The 15,400-nt window shown below is 47.0% G+C and overlaps 1 protein-coding gene across 4 annotated transcripts in view; it reads left to right on the top strand.

The window, feature by feature from the left end:
* Nucleotides 1-1,204: 1,204 nt before the first annotated feature.
* ENTPD4 (ectonucleoside triphosphate diphosphohydrolase 4) overlaps nucleotides 1,205-15,400 on the top strand; it is a 28,036-nt gene continuing 13,840 nt past the window's right edge. For 2 of the 4 annotated variants that reach the window (XM_072634186.1, XM_072634036.1), the window contains exons 1-5: nucleotides 1,205-1,471; nucleotides 5,245-5,340; nucleotides 8,656-8,771; nucleotides 11,082-11,279; nucleotides 12,376-12,581. In XM_072634186.1, the coding sequence (XP_072490287.1) occupies nucleotides 8,764-8,771; nucleotides 11,082-11,279; nucleotides 12,376-12,581 (412 nt within the window). In that variant the 5' untranslated portion in view covers nucleotides 1,205-1,471; nucleotides 5,245-5,340; nucleotides 8,656-8,763. The remainder of the gene's footprint in view (nucleotides 1,472-5,244; nucleotides 5,341-8,655; nucleotides 8,772-11,081; nucleotides 11,280-12,375; nucleotides 12,582-15,400) is intronic. The other 2 variants (XM_072634108.1, XM_072634247.1) reach the window with 2 other exon arrangements.

Below are 15,400 nucleotides of genomic sequence, written 5' to 3'. Positions count from 1 at the left end.
CCTCTCCATTTTGTCTCTATCCTCTTGCTTCACTGTAGACTTCAGGGAATGACCATGGGTAAGATCTGATACTCTCTCTTTGTTGTGCTGAGATGTTTCACTGCCAACGGGAGAGCGCCTTCACTCCGGGTATTATCGGGCGTTGTCTCATCTCTTTGTTTTCTGGTTTCTGTTTGCTATCTGGGGGGATGAAGGGATTCATGGCTTTATCTGTTAATCTCCCTGTGGGCTTTGTGGTGCTTGGAGAGTTGAAGGGGTCGCCATCTGGAGATCGGCTTGAACCCCTAGACTAACGATATTTAGATTAGGCGGATAGACATCATTCCACCTCTCTACCCCAACCTCCTGCTTGAGAGGGTGGAAGCCAAAGGTTGTCCGAATCGGCAGGAACTAGTATCCTTTTGGAGAAGAGTGGGTGGAAGGGACCCTAGAGATACATCTTTGTGGCTCTAGAGAGACCCATGTGTACACACAAAGCCTACAGGGGCAGCATGTATACACCCCTTGCAACAGTCAGTCAATAGATATCTGTAAAGCATCTGCTATGAGCCAGGCACTACGCTAAGTGACCTTAGAGGCCATCTGGTCAGAGGACCTGGATTGAAACCCTTCCTCCAATGCTCTCACTCTGGTCCTCCCTTCCCCATCAGTAATATGAAGGGGTTAGACCCCATGGCTAACGAGCCTGGCGGTTCTTATGTATGATAGACCTTTTTAAACTATCAAACACAGGTTTAGGGTAGAAAACTCCCAGCCGGGGACGTCCTCCTCTACTGCAGATTGCAGGTTCTCCTGTAACCAGGTCTCCCCAAATAGAGCATTATTTGCCTTAGTTTCTTTTATTTTTAAAGGGCCAACGCTCTGGGATTTTGGGTGGAAAACCCCCAGCATGGAGAGATCCTCACCGCTCCTCTGCCTAGGCACTAGAGACTAGCCCCAAGTCACCTTGCTGGCCTCCATCTCCCGTGCCACGCTGGCTCTCCAGGAGGTCTGTCATTCTGGGATCTAGGACAATGCTCGCTGCTAGATCGCACCAGAGCAGCCCACGTTGCAGAGGAGATCCGAGGCCCGCCCCTAGTACCTCGTCGGCCCCGCCCACTGGGCAAGGCCACGCCCCCTGCTGGAGGTCCTGCCCCCTACTGCTCCCCGCCTCGAGACGGCCGCGTCTCCTCCCAATCCCGCGGCCGCGCACCGCCTTGGCCCCGCCTCCTTGCTCGCTTACGTGCGTGCGCGCGCTGCGCCGTGATGTGAGCGCCGACGTCTGCGCCGACGTCTACGCCGACGCCGCCTTCGGCTCCGGGCTGTCTCCTGCAGAGCTGGGGAGCGCGGCGCCGGCTTCGGACGCGCGGTGGCGGGAGGGAGGCGGGTCCTCGGCGCCCCTCGGAGCCGCGCGGGGCAGCGATGCGCCGGGCCCGCTGCGAGCTGCTCCCGGGGGCCCTGCCTCGGCGGCGGAGGCGGGGCGGCGCTGCAGGTGAGGCCGCGGGCGGGCGGGCCGGGAGGGGACCGCGGGGTACGTTCGTGGGTCGCGGGGAGGGGGGGGGCAGGGCTGCGGGCCCGGCCCAGCCTGGCTGGGCTCAGCTCGGGCTCCGGCCCCGGCTGGGCTCCTGCTCCGCTCGGGCCCGGCCTGACTGGGCTCCGGCCCGACTGGGCTCCGGCCCCTGCTGGGGTCCGGCTCCGCTTGGGCTCCGACCCCGGCTGGGCTCCGGCTCCGCTCGGGCCCGGCCTGGCTGGGTTCCGGCCCTGGCTGGGCTCCGGCTTCGCTCAGGCACCGGCCCCGCTCGGGCTCCGGCTCCGCTCGGGCCCAGCCTGGCTGGGCTTAGCTCGGGCTCCGGCCCCGCTTGGGCTCCGGCCCCGCTTGGGCTCCGGCCCCGGCTGGGCTCCGGCTCCGCTCGGGCCCAGCCTGGCTGGGCTTAGCTTGGGCTCCGGCCCCGGCTGGGCTCCGGCTCCGCTCGGGCCCGGCCTGACTGGGCTCCGGCCCCGGCTGGGCTCCGGCCCCGCTCGGGCTCCGGCCCCGGCTGGGCTCCGGCCCCGCTCGGGCTCCGGCCCCGCTCGGGCACCGGCCCCGCTCGGGCTCCGGCTCCCGGGGAGGCCGGCCCGGCCGTCGCGAGGCGCTGTTGTCGTTGTCGTGGCTGTCCCCCCCCCGCTGTGTAGCCCCGCTCCCCTCTCTCCTCTGGGCCTCAGTTTCTCCCGCTGCCCTCCCCTGCTCCGCAGCCCCGATGCAGGGACGGAGCGTGTCACGGGCGAGAGGGGCCTGAGAAAAGAAAGCCCTCGCAGATGCCACCTAACCCCGGCCGGGGCAGGAGAGTGAGGCCCCGGGACCCCGAGGCCGGCCCCGCGTCTGCTGCTCCCCGCTAGGTTGGGGGGTGTTTCCTCATCCCCACTGTACAGATGAGGAGGCTGAGGGTCAGCCGGGTACAACGGAGTTGCCAGGGTCTCCCAGGCACTTTCTTAGGCCTGGAGGCGAGACCTGCTTCACCACCTGCGATCCTGGTGTGTGCCTGGTAGAACTCGAACTCAGAGCTTGCCACTTGTCTGCCCACCGTGCTGCGCTGGAGTAAGACGGCAGAGATGATTTAGTCTGATGTCCTCGTTTTACAGGCGACAGCCTTCATTTCAGTTCCCCAAGCCTTTGCTCATTTTACGAATGAGGAAACAGGGCTACTTGACTCGGCCAGGGTGGCACAACTAGTAAATGTCTGAGACCAGATCTGAACCCCGGAAAATGAATCTTTCTGTCTCCAGACCGCGGCCACTTGGCAGCCCCTGCTAAGCAGAGAGCCAGGTAGAAACCAATGGAGAAGGATGTTCCCTAATGAAAGACTTTCTTTGCTAGAGAAAATTTAATAACCAGCATTTATTAGAAATATATATACAGTGGAGAGGCATCCAGGCATTGTAACATGTTTTTAACCCAGTTAAGACTTTAAAAAAGAAGTTCCTCCCCAGGAACTCCATAACATAGAATAGGGATTATTATGTTTTTCAACCCTGGGGTAAATTGAAGGATTCCATTTCTTTTGACTTTTCTAAAATAATAGAACTCACATTTGTTTACGGGTACTTTCCTTACAACAGCCTTGTGAGACAGCAGTATTAGTATTACTTTCTGCATTTCATACATGAAGAAATAATAATAGTGACAATCATAACTGGCATGAGACTCAGGGAGGTTAGGTTATATTCAGGTTCACTCACACAGCTTGTATCAATGCTCAGCCTCCACCCCAGATCTTTTCATTTTAAGACCGATGCGTCTTCCAATACACAGAGACTTGCTAAGTAATGGAAAGGAAAATCGTGGTAGTGATTGAATACAGGCTGAAGCAGGCTATTTTCTCTTTCTTTCATATTTTTCTCTTATTTGAGTCTTGTGCAGAGTGACTAATATGGAAGTATTTTACATAATTGCACATGTATAACTGAAAAAAAGTAAAAAGCCTGTTATCTGGAATTATAGAAAATGAGAGCAAATTTGGAAGTCTACTCAAAACCCCTCATTTTATAAACGAGAAAACTGACCCAAAACAGTTAATATGATTCGGTCAAGTTAGTGGGGAGCCAGGGCTCAAACTACCCTCTCCAAGGTTACCAACAATACTTTACCAGCTAAAAGCAGCAGGCTTCTCAGTCTTTATACCCTCTGGTCCTTGCTGTCTGATGCTGGTAACTACTCTTTCTTCCTGGTTACTTTGTTGTCTCTTGGCTTCTGTGACATTACTCTGTCTTGTTACCCCACACACACCCCTACCCCTTGTCTGAGTGTGCCACAGTCGCCTTTCCTTGATCATTGTCCTTCTCCTACCAGTTAAGCTTGGCTTTCCCAGTGCCTTTCCTTGCACTCTGTTCCTTCTCTGGACTCATGTTCTTGGTGGTCTTGTCAGTTCTATGAGTTCAATTACTATCTTTATGCAGATGACTGCCAGATCTATATAGGTAACCTAAACTCCCTTGGGACGAGTCTCATCTTACCACCTGCCTGTTCACTTAAATGCCCTAAAGGTATCTCAAATTTAAAACATCAGAAGCAGACCTCACCTTTCCCTGCAAAGCCTCCCGGCCTCCAGACTTCCCTGTTTCTGTTAAGGGCACCATCATCTTTCCAGTTTTCCCTGGCTTGGTGTCATCTTTGCCTCCTCCGGCTATTTCATGTCTGGTTGGTTACAAAGTCTCCTGCATCTGTCATTTTTCCCCACTGACACAGCCACCACCCTTGCTCAGACATTGCTTTCCTCTGGCCTGGATGGACTGTTTTAATTGTTTCCTGTTCCCATTCTCCCCTCTACATACAATGCACCCGCCAGGCAGGTGCTCGATTGATGTTTCCCAGGTGCAGTGCTGACCTTACCCTTTTGTGCAGAAATCTTCAGTAGCTCCCAGGGGCCTCTGTTTTCACATCCCAAATCCTCAGCCTGGTGTCTAAATACCTGCATAGGCTGACTCCCTCCCACCTTCCTTAATAGAACTTCATCGCATGGCATCTCTATCCAAAAGGCAATCTTCAAATAGGTTTTGAAAGGATAAAGATTTCATGTACTCTGCGTTCCTCTTAAACTGATTGAGTGTGCCTGACATGCCTTCGCCTCTCTGCTCACCTGTGCACAATGCAGCTCTCCTGCATTCGGTGCCCCTGGCTTTACCTTCAAGGCTTAGCTCAGGAACCCATTCCTACTGGGAACTCCTTGATCACCTTCCTTATTAGTGCCCTCCCCGTCCTGAAATATTTGTGTTTACATGCCTTAGATTGTACCCAGGGACGTTGTACCTTCACCAGCACAGGCACCTTTTCATATTTATCTTCAGTTGAAACCCCTAGCAAACTGCCCTTACAATGGGCCTTGTTGCCCCCCTGGGCCAGTGCTTTTCCCATTATTCCACACTGCTTCCTCTTAAGGGAATAATCTTACAGGTCATATGATCCAAGCCTCCCTCATTTTCCAACTAATAAGACAGTTATCTAGAAAGGGAGAGGGAAGTTTGCAGATTTGATGACAAAGCTAGTACTAGAACCCTGGTCTCCTGACTTCCAGTTCAGGCTTCATCTTCAGATCAGGAGGACCTTGCTTTCTCCACCAGCACAAAGCCAGACACGAGCCTGGCTGGCTCAGCAGACTCAGACTGCCCCTGATAGCGGAGTCTTTGTCCATACTATCTGCTCTCCTCTCCCTTGGCTACTGGCTTTCTGCCTCAGCCAGCCAGATGATGTCATCACAGTCTGGATCTTCCCCTTCTCTTACACACTGGCAGGTATGGTGTAGGGAGACCTCAGAGAGGGAGCTGAGAATGTTCACAGCGCAGCCGAGCAGACTCGACTCTAGCCTCGATCTTTGTGCAGGTGTGAAGGTAAGATTTTGGTTGTGGGTTCACATCAAAATCATTTTTAAAATATGAAACCCATAAGTAGAAATTGGGGATTTGGGGGAGTTTTTGTTGTGTTTTAATGGCCACAGGTTTCTTTTGGGCAATTTGGGACTGACTGAAATTGCAGGGTGTAGAATATTGTACTGTGAAAGTGGAAAAAAAAGGAAAAGTTTTGTAATTAAGAAATGCCCATGCTAGAAGATAATCAGAGGTTATTAACATATTCCCTTTTCAACTCAATTCTGGTTTCATCTTGCATTGCCATCTTTTATTGCACTTTACTCAATTTAATGAAAGTAAAAATTTTTCAGCATTGGAAAATGTCGAAAGGATCATGCCTGTTCTATCTTGAATTTGCTGTCATTGATTTGTGCTATTTCTGGTTGTTGAATTGACTGAATTATAAAATGAAATGGGATTTTTTAAAGCTGCCTGATTTTGTATTCACATGCCTCCAGGGTAGTAACCATGTTCAGATTAATGTATAGGAAACCATGTGCTGGTTATTTAATTCAGCAAGAAGTTAAGGAGCATCTTACCTTTGGGGCCCCCATGGTATAAGCAAACAAATGGTGCATTGGAGGTCAGCCCCACGAGCTGGGGGTAGCCCTGGCCACCACCCTGACAAGTCTTTGGACCTTGGTTACTCTTTTGTTAAACAGGCTTCAAACTCTAAAGTACCACATAGTTGTGAATACTTACCATTAGGACAAAACCTGATGTGTGCCAATATTTTTAATTACTAAAAGAATGTAACAAGACAACTCTTAGGCCATAGAGAATCAAGTAAGTGAACTTGCAGCACAAATTAAGCAAAAATAGCAGAGTAATTCAACATAATTATAAGACAGAATTGTTAAGAAATGATTTCTTGGGGGAGGTCAATACTGACCTGGACCTTGAAAAGGAAGAATTGTGACTGGCAGAAGGGAAGGAGGAGGCAGGGTAATGGTGGCATTTTAGATTCAAGAAAATAGTGTTTACTAAAGGGCAAAGGGCATGCATGCACAGGAGGTGGCAAGGAATGTGGCTTCCCTGTGGCATAGGACAAAAGCAATAAGATAGAAAAACTGGCCAATTGAGAAGGCTTTGGATGCCAAGTAGATAAGCTTGACTCTTCCCCCCTAAGTATTAGGGAGTAGTTTCAGGTTCTCAAGCTGGTGAATCATGTGATGATGGAAATGTTTTAGGAAGGCACACCTAGCTGGCTGTAGAAATGGAAGAAGGAATTGAAGAGGAAGAATTGGCAGCATTTGGTTAGTGATTGAATGTGAGACTTGGAGAAGCTGGAAAAAACCAAACAGATCTGTGCTCTTTTGAGAATCTAAGAGATGTAGAGAATGGTGCTGCCTTCTGCAGACATGGTGGAGAGGCCAAGAAGAGTTGGGTCTGGGTATACTGAATTTAAAGTGGTGCAGTGGACGGGGCTGATTATCCTATGAGAAACTAGAGATGCTAGATTGACTTTAGGTTTGGGCTTAGTCATCTATTACCTTGCTGGCTTGGAGGTCAGGCGGGTAGGGGAGATAGAGGAAGTACAAGGCTACGTGCCTCTGGGAATGGGGGTTTTGTTGTTACACTTGGGCAATCTCTGTCCTACTCAGAAAGCTCCCCCAGCTCCCCATTGCTTCTTGGTTAACATGTAAACAAACAAACCCTTAGGTCAACCTCATCACAATCTGGCCTCATCCTAGCTTTTCTTCCTGATTATACCTGGCGGTCCCTCCTATACACTGTGGTTCAGCCAGACCGACCTTCTCTCAGCTACTTCCTGTAGCACCCCAGCTCTTGTCTGCACACTCTTGTACTAGCTCCCACCATACCTGGAACGCACTCCTTCCTCACCTCCACCTCATAGAGTCACTCTTCAGGACCTAGCCCAAGACCCACCTTCTCTATGAAGCCTTTACAGATCCCCACAGCTGCTCACACCTCCCCTCCAATTCCTGAATTGTGTTCTGTATCTTTTAATTCTGTATCTGCTTCTCTCTGTCCACATTGACCTGTAATTGAGAGCAGATTGTTTTATTGTGTTTAATTAGGTATTCCAGCAAACAGCACAGTGCCTGGCACTTAGCATGTGCACCATCATTGCTCGTGGTTTGATTTCATATGTCAGCCTTGCCTCCCCACATAGATTATCACCCTGAGCTTGGATCGGTCCCATTTTCTTCTGTCGACTTCCTAACTCGTCTGGTGCTGAGCATACAGACATCCAAGATGGCCTTTACTTTTTCTAAGGAGCAGTTTGATGGGGACTTTGACCTGTGCTCCCAAGTAGGTGTTTTGTGGTTAGCACAGCACAGCTCTTACTAACGATGGTGAGCGGCTAACTTAGGAATAACAGATACTTCATTAGGACTGGTATGTCTTGCAGTATTTTTAACAATAGCCTTCCTCTGCTGTGCCAGAGCGGTATGAGGGGCACCAGTGACCAGAGCTGGCAGCAGTCAGTCAGCGGGGGCTGTCAGTAGAAACACACTTAGGTTCAGTTAAATAGCAACGTAATCAGCAAACATTTTCCTTGGGCTGAGAGCCAAGTGCTGGATCCTACGCGTTAGATTTCATGGTGTATCGTATGGTTGGTTGCTTACTAGTATGTGAACTGATTGATAAATGGGTATATTTTTTTATCTGTCATGAGTGCCTAAGACCAAGATGTGTCTCTTTTTTTCTGAATTTGAGATAAATATTCTTCCTCTTTAAGGTCTCCCTTAAATTTCAATAATATAGGTATTCTGATACTTTGAATGATATCCTTGTCCAGCTTTCTAAACAGCTGCTACTGACAACAATAATAACTAACATTTATATGGAATTTATTATGTGCCAGGTACTGTGCTAAGCGCTTTACAATTATTATCTCATTTGACCCTTGACAATAACTCTGGAAGGTAGATGCTGTTATCTGTCCCCATCTTACAGATGAGGAAACTTGGGCAGTCAGCAGCTAAGGGACTTGTCCAGGGTCACCCGGCTACCAAGTGCTGTCTGAGGTCTTCCTGGATCCAGGCCCAGGACTCTGTACCCTGTGGTGCCCCCTCAAATCACCTTCCGATAACCTGCTGTCGTTCAGCAAGATTCTTTGGTCTAGGACACACCAAACTAGGGCCTGATAGTCTTTATCCTTTCCCAGCACATCTCTGCAGGGTTTGCACGTCTGGTGGTGGTGTGATCTGGTCAGCACTAGGCTTCTCTAGACACCTTCTCCTTCCACTGTACATTATCATGAATTGTAGCAAATACTTGATCAAGGGTGTGGAAGATGGCTTTGACTGTGTCATCTCTCATCTCCAGGAACAGGAAGATTTTGGCTCTGTGGATACCCAGCTGATTTTTTAACAGTACGTTGAAACGACTGAGACCAAGAACCTTGGTTCAATTTCTCCTACTGATGCTCCCAACATGGGGAGGTAAGTGCCCGGCATTCTCCAATGGAATAGGTCACAAGTGTGTAGCATGAGTTATGTGAGTGTCTAGCACTAGGAATAAAATTACATGGCAGTAGTGCCATCTTTTGGGGGCTCTTTGAAGCCCAGTGGGGCTGATGTTACAAAATTGTGTGACAAACAGTATGATAAGAAAGAAACCTGCTATCTCTGTCAGGGAAGAGCCCTAAGTACTATCATCTCTCAGACATGGGGTACTGTCTAAAACTGTCTAAAACGTGGACAAGAAGAGAGACCCCTAAAGAAAGAATAGAAATAAAGAAGGGGATTTCTCATTTTTAGTGTCAGAACCTTGCACAAACCCTTCCCTTCTGGTAGTGGGCTGTTACAGCTCTTTGATCCGCTGGCTGTCCTGCCCTGCCCAGTGGCTCAGCCCCTCCTGGTGCTCATATCTATGGGTCTAAATTATAAAAGGATTGGCCTAGCAGTTGGAAAGTTGTCTGAAATAGTATCTAGACTAGGAAGGATTGTTTATTTTATTTCCATTCTTTTTTTATTTTTATTTTTTTCCCACTTAATGGGATTTTATTTTTTCCAAACCAAAACCAAATCAAAACCAAAATGATGGTTTCAGCATTCATTTTATAACATTTTAGTTCCAAATTTTTTTCTCCCTCCCCTGCCCCTTCCCTAAGATGGCTAGCAATCTGATGTAGGCCATATATGTACAATAATTTAAACGTATTTCCACATTAGTCTTGTTGTGAAAGAAGAATCAGAACAAAAGGGAAAAACCACGAGAAAGAAAAAAACAACAAAAAAAGAGAAAATAGAATGTTTCAATTTCCATTCAGACTCCACAGTTCTTTTTCTGGATGTGGATGATATTTTCCATCATAAATCTTTCGGAGTTGTCTTAGATCATTGTATGGCTGAGAAGAACTCAGTCTGTAAAAGCTGATCATTGTACAATGTTGCTGTTACTTGTACCGTGTTTTCCTGGTTCTGCTCACTTCACTCAGCATCAGTTCATGTAAGTCCACATTTTTCTGAAATCTGCCCACTCATCATTTCTTATAGCACTGTAATATTCAATTATTCATATATGGCTGAACAAGTGGTATATGAATGTAATGGAAAATTATTGTGCTATAAGAAATGATGTGTAGGCAAATTTCAGATAATTTATTTTTATATTCTTTTCATTCTTGTATCCTACATTAAATTTCAGTTGTTAAAAAAGTAGTTTTAAATGTTCTTTTATGGTTCACAAGTGCCTATTGTATTTTAAACAAAAGAAATTAAAACTTTGAACCTATTGGATTAAGCCAGTTTCAGACTTAGCATATAATACTTCTCCCTTCATCTTTTCCTCATGACCAAAAAACTTTTGTTCAGAATCCACTATGTGCAAAGCCCTGTGCTTGGTGTTGGGGTTACAGAGACAAAACGAAAAACTCACTGGTAGGTGCTAAAATTCTGTGTGATAGTAGTTACGCTGGTAGTATGTGTTTATTTAGGAAAATACCTGTTGCCAAAAATGCTGCTCTAAGGTTGATTGATTTACTCAGTAAACTCTTTTCTTCCGCATTCTCTTTATCTCAGTTTGAGCCCACTTTCTCTGGCCTTGTATGTCCTTGTGGGGGGAGAGTGTGTCACGTGTTCTCATTGTACCCCTTTCGGAAACACTCCTCTCTAAAACCTATTTATGGCTGGCTGATTAAATTGATTATCAAGGGATGATATTGGGGAGAGCACATTGGTGAGGGCTAGAGTGGATCATCTTAGAAAATCACTCTCAGTTTCTCAGGAGTACCCCTAGAACTCAGGGGAAGATGCATTCTTGCTCTGTTACCTGAGGCTTATCAGAGAGAAGGGGAGTTGGGCTGGGGCCTCAGAGCCTACACGCATTACACCACTAAATTCCACACAGTGCTTTTACATAATGTGCATTATTAATCACAGTACCACCTAAATGATAGTGTTCATCACAACACCTCTATGTAGAGGCAGCTAGGTAGCCTGGTAGATAGCACTGGGCCTGGAGTCAGGGCAACCTGAATTCAAATTTGACCTTAGATACTTACTAACCTGTGTGACAACTGGAAGGGTAAGTCATCTCACCTCTTTCTGCCTTAGTTTCCTCAACTGTAAATGGAATGACTTTTAATACCAAGGATATTATATTGAACAAAATGTAGAAAATGTTATTGTACAGACATGTGGGTCGGAAATAGAAGCAGCTCAGAAAGAAATATGGGAATGACTGGTCTCACTGGGTCCCTTTGGGGACTGGAAGAGACTGCTTTAAACTGTGTGCTTTCTGAATTTCAGGATCAGCGTCTCCTGCCTGTTTCCTGCTTCCTGGCATTTTAGCATCTCCCCTGTGGGATGCCCTCGAATTCTGAACACCAACCTACGCCAGATTGTTGTTGTTGGCATCCTGGCTGCTGCTGTTTCCTTGTTGTATTTCTCTGTCATCATAATCCGACATAAGTACGGGCGCTTGTCCCGGGATAAGAAGTTTCACAGGTGAGAACCTCTATAATGGGATGGAAGGATCTTGCTTCATGGCTACAAAGGACTTTGGGTTCAGGATAGGACATGCCTTGAATTTCTTAATAAGACAGCTTGGCCCAGGAAAGGGTGATGATCCCAAACACATTGTTATGATGTCTGTGTGCCCAAGTCTTGGAGAGATCATTTAAACCAGACTTCAACTGTAGCTAGCTGGGTAATCCAGCTCATACTTTCTCTTCTGTCAGCCCCTCCCCTTCCTTTGGGGTTTACTGACTAGATGTCCTTCCTCCCTCCCTCCCTCCCTCCCTCCCTTTTTCTCTCCCTCCCATCCTCCCATCCCTTACCTCCCTTCCCTCCCTCCCAAAATCTTAAACCCAGTACACTCGGAAGCCCATAGGCTGGACAACAATAGGTTCCACCCAAGCTACGCTTAACTACTGGCTTAGAGTGATTATCAATAATAACAGTTTCTGTTTCCTTCCCAACTTTACTTAGTTATTTTTTCTTTTGTTCTTTAAAAGGGCCATTCTCTGACTACTTCTTAAAGAGGCCTATTCACTCAATGGGAGCTACCTCCCTCTAAGTGAGTACTTGAAAAGTCCTAGGTCTCCCATTACATCCTGGGCCATCTGCAGTCATCCTGATGAATATCTGGTCACTGGACCCAGATGGCTCAGGAGGAGAAAGTGAGGTTAATGACCTTGCACAGCCCTCCCTCACTCAAAACAAAGTCAAGTGCAAGCCATGTCATCATTTCTCTGATGGCATGGTCTTCTTTGAAAACAAGGACTGTAACCATGCTGTTTTTTAAATTGAAGTTGACATTTTACTAGCTTTAAAAGCAAGAAGTTTTATCTTTTTGAACTTCAAGTGGTTAAGGCCTATTTTGTTAGGAGTGATGTGTCTAGTTTAGAGGATCATCACCATTGCTGGTTTTCTTTTTTGTCAACTTGAGTTATTTGACAAGTAGTATAAAATGTCATAGTGATATTATTGCACAGCGTAAAAGTTGAATGAATATAAAGCTTTGCTATTTATAGAATATTCTTTACTGGATTTAAGGGAGACTGTTTAAGATCCAACATATCCATTGATTTTCTCCTGCTAGGTATCTGGCTCGAGTGACGGACATTGAAGCTACTGACACCAACAACCCCCACATCAATTATGGTATCGTGGTGGACTGTGGGAGCAGCGGATCTCGGATTTTTGTCTATTGCTGGCCCCGGCACAATGGCAATCCGCACGATCTTTTGGACATCAGACAAATGAGGGATAAAAACCGAAAGCCGGTAGTCATGAAAATTAAACCAGGTATGCGGGCAGTGAACGTTGTTGGTCTCTGTAATGCCTTTGTCTTTTTCACCTTGTTTGAGCATCTGGATTCTCTGGTCTATGCTCTTGTGAGCTCATTGGTTCTCATCCAATCCAGGTGCTTGTGCACACTGATGGGAGGGCTCATCTTCCTCAAGCATTGTTTTCCTGCGGACCTCCTATGACTCAGTGACTAGAGCAGGGCAGTTCAGGCTTTTCCAGTAGAACACAAGACTTCCCTTGATAAGCTCTCTGTGTCGTTTGCTGTTGCCACACCTTTTTGCTCGCTATGTTCCCACTCTCATAAGAGCCCCAGATGAGAAGGGTTTATGTCCCTCATTTTCTCTCCTCATGACCTTCATCTCCCTTGCTAGTGCCCTCAGCGTCTTCATTAGAGTCTTCCCTTCCCCCTTACCTTACCCCATCATCTTGCCTTAGTTTCTAGACTTCAGGAAAATGAGAAATAGAGATTCTTCACAAAGTGTTTGGGGATTCTACCATAGAGAATAAGGTCCCTGACCTGACATTTGAGGCCTTACACCATTTCTCCCTAGCCTAGCTTTCCAAACTTAGCTCCTCCTCGTCCTGTGCTTCAGGCAGGCTAGTCTGCTGACTGTCCTTTGCTCTGCACAGACCTGCATTTCACCAGAGTGATGTCAAGCCCATCTGCCAGGTCCAGTTTAACTTCCCTCTTTGACAAGGAGGCTGTTCCTGCCATGCAGCTCTTGGGTGCCTGACATCCTGAAGTAATAACAGGAGCAGTGCTAACCTCATAGGCCTGTTGGACACCTGCCCATCTCCCCCTCGATTCGATTTCTGAGGATTCACTTCCTTCTGAATTATAAATCCACAGAGAACAGGGCCTCTGGCCTGTCCTTGGATTGTTTTCTCCCACACTGTTTAGTATGATTCCTGCCAAATAGTCATATCCAATCTACATTTGTTGTTTGATAAATTATGGGAGTTTTTGGCTGTTTTGTCATCTATCTTTCCATTGTTAATGACAAATGGGTTCTGATCCTAGGAAACATTTGTCATTTTTGGGGGGTGTTAAATGGGTGATGAAGAATGTCTTTGAGATCAGATCTGTTATGAACCATATGATATGATTGATCTGAGAGCCTAGAAGATGTGATGTGTATGTTTGTCTTTCAGAAAAATCGGTCACCTCCAAGCTAAATGATATGTGAGAATTAAAATAGACTCCATCTGCTGTATAACATCATCGTTTGTTTTATTTTGACCATAGGCTGGTTCTTTAAAGTAGAAAGCAATTTTATATTATCATCCTATGTCATTTAAACTGTCTTCACTGAAAACTATCCAAGCAAGCAAGTTTATAAGCCCAAACCCCAAAATTTGCTGTTGAATGTTGATTATGTAATAAGATGGGCACTGGCCTTGTGCTTTCATTACCATGGCGAACTTCTTTTTGAGAAAACTCTAGCAGTGCAGGCCAGCCCGGAGCAACCGAGGGACTTGCCGCCAACTCCCTGTCCAGGAGGGGACAGAAGCGGAGCTTGAACCCAGGGGCTCCGAGGCCGCTTTTCCATCCTCTCAACTGCATGAAAGGGAATTCAGTTATTCCTCTCGATCAGAAGTGGGTGAAGACAGTCTGAACAATCAGCATTTACTTTTTTTGGGGGAGGGTGGGGGGCAGTTGGGGTTGAGGGACTTGCCCAGGATCACACAGCTGGTAAATGTCAAGTGGCAGCTGGTGCTGTAGCCACTGAGCCACATAGCTGCCCCAGCATTTATATAAAAATCACTGTAACTACCAGCCTTTATTAAAGCTCCTATTGTGTACCAGGCCCTGAGCATACAGAGACAGAAATAAAACAGTGCCTGCCTCAAAGAGCTTACAGTCTGTTGGGAAGACAGAACATCCAAATGTGAATAGGTGCAAAAGAAATGCAAGGAAATTTTCTGGCACGGGCTTTGCAGCCCAGCTTGTCTCAAGAAAGGCATCAGGGATGGGGCATTTGAGTTGGAAGAAGCCAAGGACTCTTCCAAGGAGGTGTGTGTTGTGTGTGAAGGCCAGTAGTCTGTGTTAAGGCTGAAAGGTGGGTTAAAAGCCAGACTCACCTCCGCCCACACACATACATACACTTTTAGCCCTCTGGCATTCCATTACTGGGTTCAAGTACTTCAGTCAAGGCCACAGATATTATTTTCCCCATGTGACACTCAGTGCTTGTGGAGAAGGCCTGTTCAGTGATTCTGAGATGTTAACACCTGCTTCTTGGTACTGATGGAATGTGCACTGCAAACTTCCTTTTGTGGAATCACAGATAGTGCTCCTGAGCAGCAGGAGACTAAGGCCTTTCCCTCTTTTTGGCTTTAAGAAAAAACAGAAATGCCTAACTCTAACATTAGAGTTTTCATACTTTCTCCTCCTTCTCCCCTTTTATTGCCTTTTCTCCCCTTTAGCCCAGAGAGCTACATCTGCCCTGGTTTCCTCCTTTGGCCCAGAGATCTAGACCTGCCCTGGTTTCACCTCCTGTCTTGAATTAATCTTCAAACTCTTTATATCAGGATATAAATGCTCTGAGGACTAAGTAGAATGTAATTGAACACATGAGTATGTTCTCACTCACTTTTTTCCACAGATGATAGAGGAGGGGAAAGTATTTAGACTTTATTTACAGTTTTAACCCCTCCCTGCTCCAGCCAGGTTCCTGTGATCCCAGCTCCTTGCTCCACCCCCCCACCCCCACCCCTCCTGCCCCTTCAAAGTCTGAGGGAGGCTTGGGTTGAGGAGGAAGATTGTGAGGGAGGGCTCCTCCCTTTCTCTAGACCAAAGCTCTGGCATGATGAAT

Source organism: Notamacropus eugenii, chromosome 1 (assembly GCF_028372415.1).
Source record: "Notamacropus eugenii isolate mMacEug1 chromosome 1, mMacEug1.pri_v2, whole genome shotgun sequence".
In the NCBI taxonomy this organism is placed as follows: Eukaryota; Metazoa; Chordata; class Mammalia; order Diprotodontia; family Macropodidae; genus Notamacropus; species Notamacropus eugenii.
The sequence above is the reverse complement of the archived record's forward strand: the minus strand, read 5'-3'. Positions and strand labels throughout refer to the sequence as shown.